Source organism: Melanotaenia boesemani, chromosome 5, assembly GCF_017639745.1.
Source record: "Melanotaenia boesemani isolate fMelBoe1 chromosome 5, fMelBoe1.pri, whole genome shotgun sequence".
In the NCBI taxonomy this organism is placed as follows: domain Eukaryota; kingdom Metazoa; phylum Chordata; class Actinopteri; order Atheriniformes; family Melanotaeniidae; genus Melanotaenia; species Melanotaenia boesemani.
Window position 1 is genome coordinate 35451684 of NC_055686.1, and position 21923 is coordinate 35473606.

The 21923-nt window shown below is 40.3% G+C and overlaps 2 protein-coding genes and 1 long non-coding RNA gene across 3 annotated transcripts in view; 1 reads left to right on the plus strand and 2 right to left on the minus strand.

The window, feature by feature from the left end:
- zanl (zonadhesin, like) overlaps positions 1-4394 on the minus strand; it is a 73030-nt gene extending 68636 nt beyond the window's left edge. Inside the window, exons 1-9 of the mRNA XM_041984498.1 lie at positions 4333-4394; positions 3540-3565; positions 2270-2419; positions 1914-2179; positions 1753-1837; positions 1518-1670; positions 424-591; positions 234-331; positions 57-135 (exon numbers count right to left, since the gene is read on the minus strand). Of these exons, the coding sequence (XP_041840432.1) occupies positions 57-135; positions 234-331; positions 424-591; positions 1518-1670; positions 1753-1837; positions 1914-2179; positions 2270-2419; positions 3540-3565; positions 4333-4394 (1087 nt within the window). The remainder of the gene's footprint in view (positions 1-56; positions 136-233; positions 332-423; positions 592-1517; positions 1671-1752; positions 1838-1913; positions 2180-2269; positions 2420-3539; positions 3566-4332) is intronic.
- A 12986-nt stretch (positions 4395-17380) lies between these two features.
- On the minus strand, positions 17381-20531 carry med11 (mediator complex subunit 11). The gene is made up of 3 exons (XM_041984905.1): positions 20233-20531; positions 17992-18122; positions 17381-17711 (listed from the first exon to the last, which is right to left on the minus strand). Exons 1-3 carry the CDS (start codon positions 20300-20302, stop codon positions 17559-17561), a joined length of 354 nt encoding a protein of 117 aa, XP_041840839.1. The 5' UTR covers positions 20303-20531; the 3' UTR covers positions 17381-17558.
- LOC121639588 lies at positions 18768-19433 on the plus strand. Its single transcript, XR_006010213.1, has 3 exons — positions 18768-18860; positions 19157-19228; positions 19343-19433. It is a non-coding gene; the product is annotated as an uncharacterized LOC121639588 (long non-coding RNA).
- Positions 20532-21923: the final 1392 nt, after the last annotated feature.

Here is a 21923-nt window from a genome sequence, read left to right on the forward strand (position 1 = left end):
ATTGCTATTTCAAATGGTGTGAAGAGGAGCTTTATTTGGTCTCGTTCGTCTCTCACCGTTGCAGGTCCTGATACACACTGCATCGACAGCAATATCCGTCTGAAGAGTTTCTCCATAGGTACCGACAATCACAAACTGAAATGCAGAGAAATGTGACATTTTAATTAATGTAAACCTCATCATCTACATATTTTATATGCATACACATAGAGGTACAGGGATTTCGTATTTACTTGAGTGGCGCCATTTCCCACAACTTGAACCTCTGCGGGCTTCCAGCCATGACCCTGGTTCCCCCTCATGGTGAAGAGAGCAGGTCCAAGACTTCCAGCTGGGAAACAGAAAGATAAAACCAAACCTCATAAACATTTTGCTGCCTGTATTTAAGCCATAAGAGACATTAGAGGAAATGCAGCCTTTTACCTGAGGTGAGGGTGTGGACACTGAGCTGCATGGTGGTGCTGGTACCGTAAAGGTAGTAGTGGAAGGTGAGCTCCAAACATCCAGTGGTGGGGGTTACCGGAGGACTTCTGATCTGAGCACTGACTCCAGCGATGGCATCAAGTGAATCCAGCAACATGTATGATCCCACTATATGAAAGAGTCATAATTAACAGCTGACATTTTTAATCACTTTAATAAAGAACGGTCTTGTGCTTTTCTTTTCTCTTTTTGTTTACTTTAACATATGCTTCATTTTGTTTTATTACAACACATGTTCTAACCTTGACCAGTACAGATTATGGGTATAAAGTCCTGCCTTATAACCCTTTCAACTGATGCAATTGACTCTGCTGCTTTGTTTTTGCTAACATGATCGGCTGTCTCTGATTTCACTCTGTTGAAAGAGCTACGCTAGCTAGCAGCAGAGTGGTGCTAATGGTGCTTGTGTCTTCAGTCAGAGCTTCAGGAGCAAAGAAAAGAAAGAAGGACATCAGGAGTTATTTTTAAATGAGTCAATATAAAAGTTTTTTATTACAAAGAAATTATTTTTTTAGATGCTATTTAGATATTAACAATGCGCTGCTGTTAGGCGCAAACCTCCTATGTCCAAAACTGTTATTTTTCAAAAAATGAATAAAACTGTATGGTTGTTATAATGCTGAACATAATGTCATCAAACTTGGTATTGAAAAATAAAGATGTAAACATAAACATTTCCTCTAACATTACAAATTCTGTGCAACTGCAATGAGTCAAGTTGATCGCATATAGATTTTTTTTTTTTAATAATTACAGCTATAACAGTGGTAATGCACTCTAACCAATGTCTTTATTTATAACACTGCCAAAATCATTCATTAAGATCATTCTGTATTAATTAGCCCAAAAAAGCCCTTTAATTTAAATTTCTAAATAGAATATTTTGTATTATAAACTTTTGCTTGTTTAGATTTTCTTTCTGCTCTAAATCACACAATATTGCAAATAAACATTATCATGGGTGTAAAAAACAGTCTTACTTTTTCATGTTCTTTGCCAAAATCAAAGCTACAATTGGTAACAAAATTACTTACGTCCAGGTTTAGAGAAGTCATCGTCAGGTCCAGTACCATCGGTTTCTGTTGGTCCAGTCCACTGGCTGAAACCAAACATATCAGGACTGTCGGTGTGAGTCGTCCACCCACACAGATCATCGAGAGTGTCGAAATCACAACCAGAAAGACAAGCTGGGGACAGAACATGTAGAGGTCAACAACACAACTGTATGTTTGTGTGTGTGTGTGCCTTTGTATATGTGCATGAACTCACAGGGACATGCTCCTTCAGTGATGATGATATTGTCCAGAGCTGTGTCACAGGATGAAGAGAAACCTCTCTGAGCCTCAAACACCATCTGTAGGAAGAGAAAAACCTCCATGAACCTCCATGAGACACCGGGTTCAAAACTCTAATAGCATGTCCACACTTACAGTGATGCTCTGACTGCTGGATTTGGACACAGTAATGGACTCCTTCAGCCAGGATGGACTCTGGATGCCGGTTCTGCTCCAGACCACCTGCTCATTGCTCTGTATTTTGGTCAGAACCCTCAGCAAATTTTGGCTGTCTGAACCGTACATGTAGTAATGAAACTGGATGCAGATCTGTGAGGCCGGTGAGGACAGAGCTGGACTTAACAGACGGGCTTTTTGTCCATTGGACACATTGTCACACTCGTGGTAGATGTAGTAACCACCTAAAACCAAAGAAACACAGAGGAGTTCACACTTCTGACAAATCACAGGTCACACACTACATCTGATCAGATTCAATAAGGCATACTGACTTCCATCAGGGTAGTCTCCGCTGGGTCCAGTGCCAGGTGTGGGGGTTTCACCCTTATGGCGGGTCCAGTCGCCTTGGTCGGAGGTGTCCTGCCTGAACTGGCAGAACGGGTCGCCGTCCTGATTAAAGTCACAGGAGGTCAGAACCGCTGCTGGAAACATCACAGAGAGAGATGGTAATCAGTGAGTTCATTCTCAGAAAATCAAGTACCTAATTGTACCTTTAGGGTTATAAAAGCTTGTTACTTGAGTGGTACCCTCAAAGGTACTGCTATTGTTACTTTAACAGAGGGTACTTATTAGTATCTTTGCAGTTTGTACTGTATGAAGACCAGTGTCCCTGATTTAAAAGTGAAAAAATGTTTCCCATCACAGCACAAAAGGAGGATGATGGTTTTTCTCTATCATACACGTTCATATGACCATGAACATATTAGATACAATGTGGGGTTCAATGTCTTGCCCAAGGACACTTCAACATGTGGGGGAAACCTGGGCTCAAACCATCAACTACCTTACTGGATGACGACCACTCAGCCTTCTGAGCTACAGCCAGGGTGGCGATAAAAATGAGGATCATGTGAAACAAGTTAAAAAATGTAAAGTGCATGTTAAATCATAGTTTTAAAAAATAAGCTAAAATCTAAATTTATATACAAACAATTTTATTTCCACCAGACAACACTGCTTTATGAGCAATTATCGAATTCATCCATGATTAAAACTTGTTGAACAACTTTCTTTCTTTCTTTCTTTCTTTCTTTCTTTCTTTCGGTTGTTCGCTCCTTTTCCCAACTTTATTTCTTTATGTTGTATCCTAACATTTAGAAGAAACAGTACAATATACAGTACATTTACTATTGGAGAACACAAACAAACCTTTCAGGCCCTCAGATTGGTACGTAGTTACCCTGAGGCCCAGTTGTGAGTCCTAGTGGGTACATGAGTCCAGACTGAACCCAGGGGGACAAAAATATACTAATACCCCGTGTACTGACAGTGTTTACTGGCTCTGAAACTTGCTGTTTTAATGTAAGATCAGGTCTGACTTCCTTTTCAGAGAATATCTAACTTCCAACCTGAAACCACTTGTATTCTACCTTCACTAGACAACATGTTTTCTGTTTTTCTGACTCAATGCGAAGGTCTTCTGGATGCTTTAGATAAGAAGCTATAAAGTTCTAAGGTGGATCACACGCTGACCTCTGTGTGAGCATGGCACTAAAAATGAAGATGTAATCAACAATTTACTGGATGAATCAGCCAACTTACCATCTTTTTTCTGCTTCTCCTGCAAGCTGTAAAACAGAGGATATGAGAACAGGTGACATGACATCAGGCAACTGCAGTTCATTATGTCATCAAATAGAAAAAAGAGACAAATCAACATTATGAATCCTGAAACACAACTAAATCTGCTGCTCCTTTACAAACTATTTAACTGGAGAGTTTGTAGTTTCACACCATCTAACAAATAATCAACTTTTCTATTAACAATCTGAACTGGTCTGGTTCTGATAGATCCACATGAACAAAAACAGAACGTCCTGAAAGAGTTCATATAGTATGGAACAGAGATCTACATTAAAAAGACAGAAATTTAATTTAATTTAATTTAATTTAATTTAATTTAATTTAATTTAATTTAATTTAATTTAATTTAATTTAATTCAGTCATTTACAATACCACTTAGACCAGTTCAGGGTTGCAGAAAAGCTGGAGCCTATCCCAGCAATTAGCAGGCAAGAGGCTGTTACACCTGGACAGGTCACCAGTCCGTCGCAGGGTCAACAGAGACAAACAACCATTCAGTCTCACACTCACTCCTATTAACCTAACAAATTAACCTAACATGCATGTCTTTGGAAGTAGGAGGAAGACGCAGTACCCGGAGAGAACCCACACATTCATCAGGAGAACATCCTAACTCCACACTGTTGGAGCCCCTTTCCAGCCAAGGTGACACACAAGGTCCCTCACAGCAACATTTGTGCTGTGAGGCTTTAAATGAAATTAAATGAAATCATGTAAGTGTTAAAAAACATAAAATTATAAATGACCCACCTGTTCTCTGCTCTGCAGTCACACATCCATAAGAGTACAATAAGAACAGTTAATCTGTCCATGATGAACAGCAGAGGAAGACTGAGGGGCCTGATCAGAGAGCCTTATAAAGGGGCTGAGGATGGGCTTCCCCCATCCACCTCTACATCAGCTCACTGCATTTACAGAGCTTGCAAAATGAGTAAATGAGTAACAGACAGTGATATGGACAGGGCGTGTTCCCCTTTGGTGGGAATTTGTAGGTGTGTGTTAGCCTCAGGTAGGGTGGGGATGCCCATCAACATCTATATTTCATAGAAGAGCATGTTCTGTAAGATTATTGTGTAATAAACAGATAACTTTGGTCACCTGGACACACCTGTTCAGGATAAAAACAAGCACTCCGTTCCCCCCACAGCTCACATAAATCTTTCAAACCACAGGAAGTTAAAATGCAGGGATCTGTTTGGTCTTCATGCCCCCTGCAGACCCCCCCACCTGCCTGTGGAGGATAAGGGTGTGTGTGTTCACCGAAATCTTCTTATAATAAACAGCTGATGATCAGCTGATCCAAACAGTCATAATGTTTACTGTTCAGCTCTAAACCACCTTCATCATCACTTTGTCCTCATATTGTCGTCTAATTTAGTTTCCATAGCAACCAGACTGATTTAATTTTCCATGTACACCTTGACTTGTGGGATTCCCTCAGCAGTGACTTGACAGCTCAGCTTTATCTGGGAAGTGAAAAAAAACTTACATTACTCCACAGCAGTAAACCTGAGCTTCCTACTGCGATCAATACGTTGATCCAGTTTACACATAAAATATAAAGAAACATTAAAAAATAAAAAAAGAAGCTGCAACTTCAGTCACAGGTCAGAAAATTTTATAAATAAAATTTGATTGATTGATTGATGGATTGAAAACTTTTAATACAGAAATTATGAGGCATCATTTAGAGGATTTCTGGAAACGTGTGGCATCAGACTGGAATCCAGACAGTAGGGAGGGAACAGATGTGGTGGTTATAAAGTGATTCTACCCCACCTGCACCTGCACCTGTCACACCTCAACACACTTTATCTCAACTATGGAACTCCTCAGTCACACCTTCAGATGAGAGGTGGAGAAGGAAGACTGATAAGCTGAAGGTCGCACATGTCTCAGTCATCATATTTACCTCTGATTTATCTTCACTCCAGTAGTTCATCACGGCCATAATCTGGGCTGTCTAACAGAAGACATGCCTTAAAACCTTTAGTCAGTTTGCAGCTCTGCAGCATTCAGCTGTGTGTCAATATAACGTCAAAGAGAAAAGACATCAGCGATGATCTTAGACAAGCAACTGCTGCTGTCCATAAATCTGGGAAGGGTTATAAGGTCATTTCCATACTATCTGGAGACCATCATTCTACAGAGAAAAGAATATAGAAAACATACAGGACAGCTGGTGTTGGAGAGTGGGAGGACCTAGCCTACCTATTAGTCATTAATAAATGTCTTGGGACAGTTATAAACATTCAGTAAAATTATTACTGTCAAACATTAATCCCTGGTAATCACTGGGCACCACTAGGAGGAAACTCTTTAGGAAATTAATAACTAAACAGTGTGGTTGTTGTGGGTGTTTGTGTGTGTTCAAACTGCAACGTGGAAAATACCTGACTCGGTTGGTAGCTGCAGCAAATTCTGACAGCAGACATATCACAATAACACCCAAAGCAATGCATTCTGGGACAATTATGTAAATCGGTTGCTCACTGGACAAACAGAAGAGGAGGTGAAGGTGACATGTTTGAGGTGAACAGTGCAGAACCCAATGCTGCAACACAAAAAGGAGATTTGTTGGTCCACTCTGTCATCTTCATCCATCTGACCATCCTCATCTTCAGTGATTGCCACATCATTGTTCTCTCTCTCCATGCACTCAGGTTTACACTGAAAAGACTGAACAGAAAAGAGTAAGCCGATTGACCCTTAAAGCTTAAAGCTCCAAGGTATTTTATGTAATTTATGCATTGTTTTTTTTATGTAAAACTGTATGTAGATGCTCAACCGTTTTATCAAAATCAACATCCTAACATTGTTTTTAGAGCAGCCTTAAGGCCCATTTATGCTCTATGCTAAAAACGGATATGGAGCATTTCTTCAGTCTTCTGCATCATTTATGTGTGTAATTTGGTCCGTTTTCTGGGCCCTTGAGGATGTGTAGCCTGACAGAGCAAACAGAGTATTTGAGAATGAACATTATCATGGTCTCCTCCATCATCTGCATGTGTGTTATTGTCTGAAACTGATGTCAGAAAACAAAACTTTGGACCATGTTTACCATCTAGGACAATCAGACTACATTTCTTTGTTCCTCAACCCCAAATATTCACCTCTTATCAACTGTGTCAATACAATCAGTGAAGACCACCAAAGTATGGCCAGCAGGGACAGACTCCTAACTCTAGGACACACGGACTGGAGTATGTTTGCCCTCCAGGCTACCTGTTGCTCACATACAGACATTAACATTTATACTTTCTCTGTTTTGGACTATATCACTACTACCATTGACAGTATCACAACCAAGAATCAGATCACCACATTCCCTAATCAGAAGCCATGGATGCTCCTGCTGAAGGCCCATAACTCTGCCTTCAGATCAGGAGACACACAGGCCTATGCCACATCCAGGGCAAATCTGAAAAAGGGCATCAAAACGGTCAAGCACTGCTACAAACTCAAGATAGAGGGTCACTTTTCCAACTTTGACCTCAGACATATGTGGCAAGGCATACAGGCCATCACAGACACAAACTCAAGAACCCCACCCCCACAGCCATGGACACTTACTTCCTGAACGAGCTTAATGACTTTTATGTTTGCTGTGAGAGGGACAATGAAACCAAAGCCACTGCCACCAAGACCATACTGTCAGCATGCCTGGATGTGTGCTCAGAGCATGAGCAGAGCAGTTTGCTGGGATCTTCATGGACATTTTCAATCTGTCCCTTACCCAAGCAAGTTTGCCAACATGCTTCAAAGTTGCATCCATTGTGTCAGTGCCGAAACATTCCAACCCAACGTGCCTCAACATCTACCGCCCGGTAGCACTCACATCCATCGTTATGAAGTGCTTTGAGCAGCTGGTCTTGACACACCTGGAGAACTCCCTCCCATCCACACTTGATCCACACCAGTTTGCCTACCGCAGCAACAGGAGTGTGGATGATGTAGTTTCTATAAGTAGCGTTCTTAAGGACTCCTCCCACCCTGCCCATAGACTGTTTTCCCTCCTGCCCTCAGACAGGGTTAGGGTGCTTCAGGAGCTTCCTAACAGGGACCAGCAGACTGAGGAATCCCTTCTTCCCCAGAACTGTTACCTTACTGAACTATTGCTGATCCCTGCACACCACTTCACACCCCTCACCTCCTCATTCCTTTTCAGGTCAAGACTGTACTCCACCATTGGACTGTCACACACACACACACACACACACACACACACACACACTACTACTACTACTACTACTACTACAAAATACTACACTGGTTTAGCAACCCTAGGTAGTTACCATTTATTTAATGTCCATTCACTTGTATTTCTGTATAGCACACTAACTCTTGTAAAATATGTCAATAGTTCTTACCTATAGTATACTACAAGGTGCCTATCCATCTGTATAATATGTTCATAGTACCCACTCTGTAATCACTTGTAAATTACTGACATATTATGTACACACTGGTAATGTACTATTTATTATATTGTACTTACAGCTTATTTCTGCACTTCTGGTTAGTGCTAAACTGCATTTGTTGCCCTGTATCTGTACATGTGCAATGACAATAAAGTTGAATCTATTGTAATACAATCTAATCTAAAAAAATGGTGGATTACTCATTGTGGATGTACCATATAGCGTCTCTGAATAAACACTACATTTTGTGGCTGGATTGTGAACTTTTATTGTGGGGCAAAAGTGGCTCAGGTGGTGGAGCGGGTCTTCCAATGATCGGAAGGTTGGTGGTTCAATCTGTTGTTCTTGGGGAAGACCCTTCGCCCTCCCTTCCTCCTGTCGGCATCGCTGGTGGTCAGAGAGGCCGTAAGCTGCCACGTTTCCATCAGACTGCCTCAGGGCAGCTGTGGCCACACATGAAGCTTACCATCACCAAGTATGAATGAGGAGTGAATGAATAATGGATACAATGTAAAGTGCTTTGGATGCCTTAAAAAATGCTATATAAAACTAATCCATTATTATTATTATTATTATAAATCTCCTGGACGGGATATAAATGCCTGGAAAGCTTCTGTAGATCATGTAAAGGGTAAACTATCAATCACAATCTTTCCCATAGAGTTACACATTACTGTTTTTGAGAAACTAGTGATATCATGGATAGCGCTTTGAGGGCGCCGGAGTTTTAAAGGTTAAGTAGATGGGGCAAGAGACTGCAGCAACCATTTGAAGTCATCACTCAGAATGCATTGCTACAAAGGCTGTGAAAGTAGAGCGGTTTTATCTGAAGTAGTTATCTAGTTATAAATGTCATAGAGCTTTTCTAAGAATCACAATTCATTTTAAAATTCAGCTAAAATTCTTGTTGTTTTTCTGTTTCTGTTTCTGAGTTGTAGACTTTACTGATAGTTTACTGATGGTAGTTTCCACCGATGGGACGTGTTTGAACAGTAAGTGTTTCTGCTGGAACTTTAACATCCAGTGAACTACTCAGTTAACAGACTCATCTCCTAAACCTGCACTGGTTTTTAGACGACCATGGTAAAGAACCAACAGTTTTTTATTTCTAAAAGCTTCGTGGAAAGAAGACTTATATCATTAAAAAAAATTACGTCATCAATGTGAATCATTTATATGAGTGTTTGTCTTAGTCTCGTAAAGATACTGAGATCTGAGGAAAGTCCTCTAAAGGACCTTTGAACTGGGTTTAATCTCGACTCAGTGCATTCTGTTTCTGGTGGTTTGTGGAGGTAGTGGTAAGTGTGATCTACCAGTGCAGGTTTTAACTTTTACAGCATCAACTGTTGACTAATCTGAACTTGAACCCATGAGTTCACAACCAGCCCAGAACACATTTGAGCTCAACATGATGATCAAAGTTCAAAAATATATTAATTCCATTTGAACCATATCTTGGGGATCCGTCCATACCAGGAGCATCATAACCACAGAGGGTGGCACCACGTGGGACAGGCCAGGTCTGGGCAGGTCGGGGCCCACACCATAGCATTTGGGCTACAGTGCACCACCTAGACCAGAGGTCGGCAACCTGCGGCTCCGGAGCCACATGCAGCTCTTTCATCCCTTTGATGTGGCTCCCTGGCTTTTGAAAATAATAAAATGTGTATTCAATTAAAATATATTTTCACGCTTTGCCGTGCGTCTGAAAGAAGTTAAACCTTTCCTGAGCAGCAAAGGGCTCACGCTTCCTGAGTTGGAACAGCCAGAGTGGTTGGAAAAGCTACACTTCATGGTAGACATGACAGCACCTGAACACGCTGAACACAAGTCTTCAGGGGAAAGGACGCACAGCTCTGCACATGTTGGAGGAGGTTTTGGCTTTCTAGCGCAACCTGACCGTGCTTGCCAGAGATTACAGAAAGGTAGACTGTCTCACTTCCCCAGTTTGAGTTCAAAGAAGCTCACAGGATAAATTCAGAGTATTTACATTCTGCAATCACGGCAAACGTCGTTTGGGAAACGACATAGCAGACAAAGACAGATGGGTGTCCCAGTTTAAACGCTTGACAGCAGACCTTGAAGATGTTGCCCGTCAGAGGGCCGTTCTCGCTCAGAATCACAAATGGCGTGATATTGAAAAGCTCCCCAAACCGGAAAAACTTGTGTCCGAAACTTGGAACGCTTTCTCCAACGTTCATGTGAACATGGAAAAGTCTGCACCTGTAGTCCTGTCGATCTGTGGATCCACGTATGTAGCGGGTGTTCTCCAACATGAACTTTATTAAAAACAAACATCGCACGCCTCACAGATAAGCTTCCAGTCCTGAGTAAAGATGAAGGTGATACAGCCCTGATGTGCAGACGCTGTACGCTGAGGTTCAGGAGCAGAAATCACATTAACCAAGTATGATAAATATTTTAATTGTCTATTATTATATTCATATTTTTTCATTGTTCAGTGAAATAGTCCTTTCATTTTTCGGGTAGACCGCTGACTGCACTCACACAGAGAAAGGACGGCATTTTTGGTTTGCAAAGACAATTTAAGTTCAGTGTTTTTTCATAAATACAAGGACTAAAATATATATTGGGTATTTTCCATGAAAGTAACCTTCAAACTTCAATGTCTTTTTTATTATTTAAAATGTTTTTGTTGCATGCAGAAATGCCATGTCGTTTTCTCTGCAGTCGCTAATTGATTTAATAATTACAACACAATTTGTTTATATAGAAAATAAAGGCAAAGGAAAAAACATTATATGCAGTGTTATTTCATTTTAAATGTCAAAAGGGATTTGTGGCTCCCAGTGTTGTCTTTACTGGGGGAAACGGGTCCAAATGGTTCTTTGAGTGGTGAATGTGACCGACCCCTGACCTAGACCACAGCCATCCCCATGGCCTTCCCCATGGCAATCATCCTGCAGACGAACCAGGCTATGGTCCCAGTGTGGAGGGTCTTAACACACCACAGTTTGTCAGTCTGAAAAGGTTGTGTGTCTGACATGGAGGCCAGCAGCACTGGAGCACCACAAGGGACTGTAATCTCACCATTTCTCTTCACACTGTACACCTCAGACTTTCAATACAAGTCTGAGTCCTGCCATCTGCAGAAAAACTCAGATTTCTCTGCAGTTGTGGGGAGTATCAGTGATGGACAAGAAGCTGGGTACAGAGAACTGGTCAGTCAGTTTGTGAGATGGTGCAGAAACAATCACCTCAACTGGAATTCAAGCGAAACAAAACAGACGATTGTCTATTTTAGGAGGAACAAGAGTAAAGAAAACATTGTTTTCATCCTGGGAGAAGAGAAGGAGATGGTGGAGGAATAGAAGTACTTCGGAGTTCAGCTTGACAAGAGAAGACAGAAAGTTCAGCACTAAAGCATCTGTAAGGCCTGGTACACACATAACGATTTTTGGGCTGTTTTTGTCATGATTTTGCCTCTTCCCGACCTCGGACGGGAAACACCCGATCATCGTCAGATTTCCCTGTCCAATCATCGTTTGGTCTGTGGTGTGTTACGAGCTGATTCGTCCTGATAATCCGCTCCGAAATGGGTTGTAGCCGGGAATGTTTAATATTTCAGCCAATTTCTGAGGAACACCAATGACTCGTACATTGTGCATGGATGGTGATGTGGCACGGAATGTAACCAATCAGAGAGCGAGCTGGCTGGGGAACAAGGAAGTAAATAAAGTCCATGTTCATGTCCCCTCCAGTCTACAATTAACAATCATTCCCACCATCATTCCCTCGTCCTATATATCCCCTTTCATGCTGTGTGTTGTGTTTTCAGGTTGTTACTAATTTTCTTCTTCTTCATTTTTTGCCGGTTGTTGCTATGGTTCTTCTTTTTGTTACAGAACGGTGGTCTGTGTGCCATATTTTGCTTGACAGATGTGCTCTACCAAGGGAGACATGATATATACATGACTGCCCTTGGTATTTTTATTATTTTTATTGTAATCTTATTTTCTTGAGTCTTTATATGTCAGTGCCGAACCTGACAGGGAGACAGAGGAAGAAAAAAAAAAAAAAAAAAAAAAAAGGGGGGGGGGGGGGAGGGACAGGATTAAAATGTGTAAAAAAACAGTTGTCTAGGCTGCCACAAAAAAAACAAAAACAATATAAAGTACCACAGTACTACATGATACATAAAAAATAGGACAATGATGATATGAAAAAGTACAGTAGTCATCAAACGTGCCTGCAGATAAACGTACCAACACACAAATATCAGCAACATCTAGTCAGAAGCAGATGGAGAGACGAGCACGTTTGTGAGCATGCACGTGTCAATGTGCGTGTGTGACCATGCAACAAGGAAGCAATGTGTGCTTGCAAGGGGGCCATGATCATCGGTGGGGCACGGGGGGAGCCCGAGGCCCCAAAGGCCCAGTAGGTCCACAGAGCACCAAGCCCAGGACAGCCAAAGCAGACAGAACAGCAGCCCACTCAGACCAGAGCATAGGGGCCCCCAGATTGGAGCCCTTGACGCGATGGGGCAGGGGCCCCGTGCAGCACAGGGCGACGGTGAGCAGGCCCAGCGGGCGCCGGGCGCGGGCCACACGGAGGGCAGGCACCGCACAGGCCCAAGGGCCACCCGTTTCCCCCAACAGAGCCCCACCCAGGAACCTGATGGGGCCCGACCGCCCCAGGCAAAACCACCGCCAGCCATGCCAACGCAACACCAAGGCTAGGCAGACACCTGTTGGCAGCAGTAATGCACCACTAAAAAATTGTTTACAACTGCCCAACACACCCTAAAACCTCGCTTAACCAATATGGGTTTCTGATGGCTAATTTGTAACAAGTGTTTTGGAACCAACGGCACGGGTTAAGGATTTAACAACCTCAAGCACAGGCTTTATCACAGCATTTGTTAAACCTCCTTTCTGGATTATTCCTCTGTACTATGATTAACATTCCCAGGATACCTCTCCATTACCTGGGTTGACTAAAGCTCCATTTATGCTCCCTTATGTGCATGAATAGGAATGTCTGTTTCAAATGTTGTCATACGTCTCTTGTCCTTATCTTTCACGTCTTTCACGTTGCCATTGTTGTTAAGTCCACTAGTGGGCAGTGCTGAGTTCAGTGTTCATTCCCACGATCTGACCACAGTTTCAGACACCGGTTGGTAGCAGCAATGCACCATTATAATGTTGTTACCATAAACACTCACATAGTCTTTCTTCAAAAGCTGGCAAAATTTTTAAAGTTGTTCTTATATTTATTGTTTTTTCAGCTCCTGTTCTTCTTCTCTTGCTTGTTTCTTTCACTGGTCGAATGTTGGCTATTCTGCCCAGCCCTGCCCCCACAATTTCCAGTGGTATTGCTCTGTTTTCTGTGTCAAGCTCTGAAAACAGACCAAATTACACATGTAACCGATGCAGGAGATGGACAAAACTGTCCATCCATCTGTGTATCTGTCTTCTGCCTTTACCCAGACATTCACAATCCTGATAAACGGTACTACAAAGCAGGTTATAAACACGGTAAGTGAACCAAGGCTTTTCCAATCTTGATCAGTGCACGCTTAATAAAAAAGGTGGCGTTTCCCGCATTCGACTAACTGCAAACATGGAAAAAGCCTGCAGAGCAGGCTGCTTTACCATAACGGGCATACAAGTTTTCTTCAAAAATATGAAGAATTCAATTACATCGTCCAGGCCAAAAGCAACACAGCTGACGTAGCAGAAGCCAAGAAGTAATGCTGGCAGGAAATCTGCCAAATCTGTTAATGTGTTCATTTGTCAGATTATTCAATATTAAGTCATCCGTGTGGGCTTGTTTAGTGTTGGATTATTAATGCCTCACCATGACGGCAGAAGCTGTTGTGCACTGCAAAAATGCATTGTTCTGCATTTGTCATGTGTGATCATTATTTTTAATCTCATTATTTCAGATGCAACCCTAGTGGAGCTTGACTTGGGAACTAGTCAACAACAAGTACAAAAACATACTTCAAAGCGGTCGGTGACAAAGCTGTTTGAATGAAATCAATAGAATTTATTTGATATTGTTTGCACCCCATCGGTTGACACATACAGTCTATCCAATGAAAATCTGTGCCTTTCATAAAGGACGTCATCTGGGGCATCAAAAGGATAGCATCTATCCATAAAAACTCTTTCTTTTCTAAGTGCTCCTCACACATCCACACATCTGCATCAACGGGATGTTCTAAGAATGGGTGGCCATTTCCCAAGGTAACGGACTGGTCAAGAGGTGGTGCTTTTGTACTTGTTGATGTTTTATCCACAACATAACCTGCTCAAGAGCAGGTTAGCCGTTCAGCTTAAGTTATCATGGTGATTTATCCCAGTAAGAAGTAATAAGTTAACCAGCATCATAGGATGGAAAACCCAGGGTTAACCCTGAACAAAATCAAGCCAGATGGTTATCACTTTTAGTGTTTTATACTACTTTTAGTACAGAGAAAGAAATCAAGGAGTCATGTGCAGAATGAGGGGGGGTATATATGCATGTTCGTGCATGCAACTATAACTTTTTTTCTGTTATGTAGTTTCTTTTTGTTTTAATATGCACAAATTGATTTTTCATATAAAGCACTTTGTGTTGCCTCAGCATGAAAAGTGCTTTATAAATAAAGTTTGATTGATTGATTGATTGATTGATTCAAATTCTAATAAGAGAAAATCCAGCTTTGTACAGGCTGAACCACGAATTTATGGAACTCAATGCAAAATATACAGGAAATACCGTAATAAAGTGAAATTAAAAGATCAGAGTGCTGTCTATTTTTATTGTCCCATGAATTAATATTTTATAATCTCATGAACATACACGTTTATGTTTATGATGGTTTATAACCAGCTTGTAGTGCAGCTGATCAGAACTGCAAATGTCTAAGTAAGTCAACCCAGGTAACAGACAGATATACATCTCAGGTAATCTCGATTCTTGGTACAGCCCTCAGAAGGTCTCAGACTAACAATCTAATAAAGGATCTGCTGCTGTGTTTACTACAGACCAGGATGATCAAATTCTACAACAGAGAAATAATCCACCAGACACTCCAGTAAAAAAAAACAGCATGATAACCTATAAATAATGAAAATTATTCTTCTCTTTGTTTTTAGTACAAAAAAGTACACGTAGCCTACATTATCAAGATATTTACATTTAATCGGTGACGGAGTAACGACGTTAAATTAAACAGCATTACTAACTGCATCACTTTTTCCGTAACAGGTAATCTAATTACTCTCCATCGCTAAAATGCTATTTCCGTTACTTAGGATAAAATGTTACAGACAGTGAGTTATATTGTAAGATAAGACTCGTTTTTGTTTTGTGTGGACAGATGTTTGGAATTTTGTTTGGAATATTATGTGGCTCCGCACCATTTATTTCACATCATGACCCGCTAAGATCCAACAGCTTGATCGGTGAGAACGCGCCTTTTAAGTACATGGAACAAACAAATAGTCGGTAAACTTAGAAAATGTTCCAACCTGATAACATGACCAAACAAAGTTTTCTTTTTTTTTCATGGTGGCTGGAAGCAGAATCACGAGAAGTTGCTCTCCTGCGGGGAAGATGGAGACACGACATTCAGAACCAGAGATTATGTCCGTGATTTTTCTGTTAGTAATTTACTCCATAAAGTTTCCATTTCATTCATTAGTCAGGTCTAATATTCAGTTCTATTTTGAATGAATGAATATGCAGATGAATTTGAAGTTCTGTTAAAGGGAACACTTTTTTATTTTTATTTGTTTATTTATTTTTTGAACGGAATTATTACTTTTCCGGGTAGGCTAATTAGTTATTTTTATAATTCTGTAACTCTGTTACCAACGCCGTTAATTTTTGTAGTAACTATCATTTTTACTTTTGTAAATAACGTACCCAACACACCACACTTCTTAAAATATCTACCATTTAAGAACAAATATAAACAAACTGAAACTTATGGAGAAAACTAAGTGAGGTTTCAGGTGACATCAATGCCACAAGGTTCATGCAGGATTCCTGAACAGTGTCAAATTATTTCATACTTTGATATTTTGAAAGCACATAGCAGTTTCTTCGTAACTTATTTGATTAATGTTGCCAAGAATTGGTGCAGACAGGTGAGGTGGAGGAAGCAAGAGAGTCAAGAAGGAGGTGCAGGGGAGGCGACATTGAAATAAAATAAAATGTCAACAGCCCCTGACCAGTTAAAGGCAGAGTGAAGTATAAAATAGCACTTGAGTTTTTAGACTCTGCTTGGATCTCGTAGTGCTTGTTTCTGCTTCTATTTAAGAGTCTCCAGATATATCTGCGGGGAACTACTCGTGTAACCTTTTACTTCAAAATAAAATGATTGAATTTGGAATTGATCTCAAGTGGTTTTTCTCCATTAACGGACCTGGAGGAATCAGGGGATTCCAACAAAGGCCACACATCCACGTCATTTGGAACAAGTTTATCTGCAGACGGACTCTGATTTGTTTGTTCCACCCATGTAGTTAAAAGAGGAATTCTCATCGAACAAGCCATCAGATCTGAGCGGGTCATCCGGCCGACCGCCCGGTTTAAATGTAGTGAAAACTCCGCCCACCCGGGTCACCGCAGCGTCACCCGGGGAGTAAATGCAGACCCTGTATCACTGACACGTTAACAAAAAACAATAAACGTACATATCTGTGAATCATAATTTGTTTATGGTGTCTGTTATTTGATTGACCAATCTTAATAAAAAAAAAACAACATTGGTATCAGTTACAGGAAGAGAGATTTTCAGAATTGATATGTATAACTGATCTGTTAATAATGAACCATCAGTTAGAGTTAAACTGGTAGTCATTAGTGATATGTATGTTTCTAGAGATTTCTGGTTGAATTGTACTAAAGGAAAAGAAGTCAACTTATGTTCCATTAAAATGGTTTAATCATGTTTAGTCCACTACTTTACTCTGACTCCTGGATGCTAGCTGGATCCAGAACATGCTCAGTCTGCTTTAAAATCTCTGATCTGACCAGGTTTATGAAGATTTTCATCAGATAACTGAGAATCTGGTCAGATTGAAGACTTTAAAACAGACGTGACTTTTTAAAAGACAATTTTGATGTTTAACAGATAGGCAACTCATATGTAGAACTAAGTCAACTAGGAGCAAATATCCAACTTATTCCCTTTTCATCATTTCTGTGGTTCAACACAAACAAGTCCACATTTTGAGCTCCAGATTTTCTCCACCCAGCATTTCAGCCTGCAGGTTTACTTCAAAGAGAAGATCTGATCTAGCCCATCCTTAGCTGGGTAATCGTTTTTATGAACATAGTTATTATAAATTGAACTGAATGATTCTGCTATGCAGGGAAAATTAAAAGGACAAACCACACTCAGACATCAGTATTTAGAAATACGTTCTTTATAAAAAAAAAAAAAAAACTTTTTTTTTTTTTACTTTTATAAACCAAAGCAGTCAAAGCATCTATGAAATAAAGTCTGAACCTTTCTGTTAGAGGTTCAACTCAGGTTCATACAGTCACACGAGGATCTGCTGGAGATCCAGTCATCTCCACAATCAGCTGGTCTTATATCTGTGGCTGCTGCTGCTCCAGCATGGCTTCACAAGTTCGTCCCAGTTCTCCCAGTTTGACCTTTGCATACTCTGCTCTGTTCAGAGCCATCTGACAGTCCTTCCTGGCTGAATAGGTGGAGCCTTCATGAGGCTGACCAGTAGCCACCTGGAGGAAAGAAAAGATAATTAACTTCTGTTTACACCCATCAGCTAGAAAACCAGAAGTTCTCAAACTGGTCCTCGTCAGGATGGTTTCTGAACCCATACCAAGTCTTCCTTGGGTATCGTACATTTTTCTCAACTTTCTTTATGTGATGAGAATTTGGGCTGTGTTACAACTAATTCATTTTTAGCTAAATTTCTGATAAATGTATTATATAAATGTCAACATTTTCACTTTTCTGCCTCTTTACCCAACGATAACCTGGTCCAGAGATGTGTCTGACCTGTGTGAGGTAGCGAATCTGGGAACTCAGCTCATTCTCCACCCGGTTCATGGAGTTCTGGAACTGGATTAGTTGTCTGTCCAGCTGACTGGCGTTGTGCTTGTCCTTGGACAGCTCCAGGATGATGTTACCTGTGGGGACAGAACAAAGACAGCTTAAAGAAAATAACAACATCTAAAAACAGATTGTGTTTGTTTTTGGCTACTAAAGAGGAGGAACGACAATCGCAATCATGCCTGACACTTCACCACCCTCTTGGTGAACTGTTTCCCTCCTAGTTGCAGAAACACAGCTACAGACTTCGTCTAATATTCACTTTATCTTCAGCTGAATACTGGGCGATTTTGAACATTGTGGCCAAAAGGAATTATGGAAGAATAATGTTTTTATTTCTATATCAACTGGTTCGGTGTTAGCGTGTAAGCTATCATTATTTCAGTTATTTCTCTGTTAGTTTTTCTGAGCTGAAACTATCTGATTTATAAATAAACAACAATGATAAACTGCTGTTCAGGACAAGGACGCCCCCAAGGGGTGGCCAGGGGTGGCCAGTGCCCCCCCTGAACAAAAAGCTGGCCACCCCACTGGCCATCCCAGAAAATATTGTATTTTTATTTTAATTTTTTTTTTTTTTTTTTTTACTATTAACACGGCACAGCACACTTTGTTTATATTTGAATGTCAAACTATTTCAAAAGCTAATAAAAAAAGTAAATAAAAAGTATTTTAATCAGGCACACAGAGGGCACCTCACATGTAGGGTCCTACTGAAAGGGCCTTAGAGCGAGGACACCAAAGCGGGAAGATCAAAGAGCGATGTTGCCACTGGTAATAGAAAGGACACAATCAGCTCTACAAAAGACTTGTCAGTAAGTATATGATAAAACCACAAGTACTTCAGTTTAATGGTTTTCTGCCAAGTGTCGGTGGGGTTCAAATAATTACAGGGATGATGGCTAGCGCTAACATGTGGATGTAGATGACCTGGAATGAATGGCAATATAGTTACTGTTACATGCGCTAATGCTACGAAGCTAACGTACGTACGTAACGCTGATATCCTGATGTTGTAATCTGGGGGCTGTAGTAACACTCTAAAACTAAATCATCTTATAGAAACAGCAGGCTCTGTTTATTTGCATATGATGATCAATATCTTTTACAGTAGAGGGCTCAGAAAAGCTGGATCCCAACCAGCCCAGGCCTCCAGGTAGTGGACCTGCTCATGGACCAGTAGGTGAGGATGATGTTTTCCTGGTGGTAGAATTGATGTTTAGCAGATCAGTTCTGAAAGAAGGTCTTGTCATTATATTTTTTTAATAATAATGACGGCTTTTCTCTGTTGTTCTAGACATGTCCCAGTCACGAGCAGATGGACCAAAACAGCAATATCTAAAGGTTTACCCTTGGACTGTGTACAACGACAGGAGACGGGGCTTCAACTATGTGATTCTCCATTCATAAGTGGTTGGAGTATAATAATTTCCATGTTTACTGCTTATTGATCACACAGATCCCTAAGTGAGTGAGTGAGTGCCCTCTCTTTGCCATTTTGCCCCTGTAATTTTGTCTTTGGTCACAAATATCGATAAAATAAACACATGAGAATGTAAATAAATGCAAATTGATAATAAATGTGCAATCTAATGGAGAGAAGAGTCAGTGTGCTGATGTTCATTAGGGTTGTTTGAGTAGGTCAACACTGTAGTTGCTATATACATTGAGAGGAACAAGTCTGTTCAGATATGCCCAAAATGTCCCTCCCCATATGCCACTATGGGATAATATAATATTATTATATTACCCTGTATGGCATGCCCCCAGACCCCCTAGCTGAATTTGGTCCCCCACCCACACAACCAAGGCTGTAATAAATGAAAACAGCCTTCCCTATATAATGGCAGATAATTTCATTTAGTCTTTTTCTAGGAACATTTCTGATCAGAGGTTCTTATGTGCCATAAGCTCAAACTGACCCACTTCATGTTTTTGTTCAGCAGACTACATGGACTTGTGTAGTTACGCATCATAGACTTAATAACCTTTGGCCACCCCGCTATTTTCTCTGGCCACCATATGGCCACCCCTAAAAAAAATCTCTGTGGGCATCCCTGGTTCAGGATGAGGCGATTATTCCAATTAAAGTACGATACATTTGCTTTCGATTGTGGCTAATGATGACTTTTATAACCGAAGCAACAGCAGTAGTTTACATTTACTACAATGTAAACATTAATTTACCGGCACACTGCAGGACCATGGCTATTTCCTTCTCCACGTCCTCCAGAGCTCGGAGCCGCTCGTTAGCCATCAGGAAGCAGCCCGGTGTTACACACGGTGATTCAGATCCACTCAGGTCGTTGTAAGGAAACCAAAAATCTGAGGCTACTTCACCTGATCCACCCTAAAACACTGAAGAAACAAAACCAGAAAACAACAAAGCGTCCATCGCCTCCGTTTCCCGTTAAAAACTCACTGCGCGGTTACATTCCTCTGTACGGCATTGTTCATTTATATGCATTATGCTTGGCTTATGCGCATGCGTAGGACAAAGAAATCGCCGGTTTGATATTTGGTATACCCTGTCAGAATAAAATACCGGAAGTGCAAAGAACTGTCATCCCAGTAAGGACCGCGCGTTTCTGTTAATGTTGTGTCCATGTAAATGTTAATGTTCTCCTCTAAACCCAGTACGGTGAGATGTCATGGACTTCGATGTCATGAATGGTGTGTTAAAACTTTAGTAGTTAAAATCCTATCTGAATCACAGAAACTTTCTCTGGTGTATCATACCCAATTTAAAATTTCAAAAGGTGCAAGAATTTTATTTATTTTTTTTTTTTGTTACGGTGTGATTTTAATTGTAACAAGTTACCTGGACTGTCAAAATTTCTGAGTTTCGCCAACAGGTTATTCTTTACTGGAAATGAATTTATAAATATCATTTCACTCCACACAATACACCTTTATGTATTAATCAGTTTGCTCTTCTTAACAGAAAATCTTTTTTCATGGAGAATCTGTTTTTGAAAGGAGTTTGGGCATTTTTGCATTTTATGAATTACTTTGGAGATATGTTTACTTATGTGGATTTTCACATGAAATTTAATCCCAATTGTACTCAAAGGGTGTAGACAAATTTATAAAAGCAATACCAGTTGTAACGTCAATGGTGAAACAAAATGTGTTGTACACAAAGATTGTCCCTGAACTGAGACAGTTCCATATAAAAAATATTTTCAGCAAAGTTACATATAAATATATCAGCATTATACTAATGAAATAAATTTTTCCTGATCAAATCAGAAGACATTCTATTAGCAAATATTTTAAATTGAAGCAGATTATTGGACTACAGGCCTCTGTTCATGTGGTCACCTCTGCACTATTCCTCCTCTATATGGAGCTCCAGATATTTAACATAACAATTAGTGAGGCATACCTTTAGTGCATGCCTGTGACAGAAAACTGCCATTGTTATGATGAAATAAACTTTATTGTCCCAGTAGAGAAATTTGTGTTGGGTTCAGTGCTGTGCCCTCTAATGCTTTCATAGTACAACACACAGTTAACATAATGACAAGAAGCAATTCTTCCTGAAGTGAACAGTGCCTAATCTTGTCAACATTTTACACAGATGGTAACTGTTGCACAAACCCTGTACACATACCCCCAAAATATATTAAAAAATACAAATAAAATAATTAAAAATATATTTTAAAAAATCATAAAACACCATGAGTTTATTTCACATTCTCTTTGGTACGTTCTCTTTGGTGTTCTGACTATTTGGCATACCCTGTCAAAATAGAGTACCGGAAGTATCTATCTTTCTTGGTTTAGGCATATTATCTTATTTTATTTATTTATTTATCTTTTATATATTATCTTGTTCAACATGTTATTGATATATTCTTCTAAAGATAGTAGTT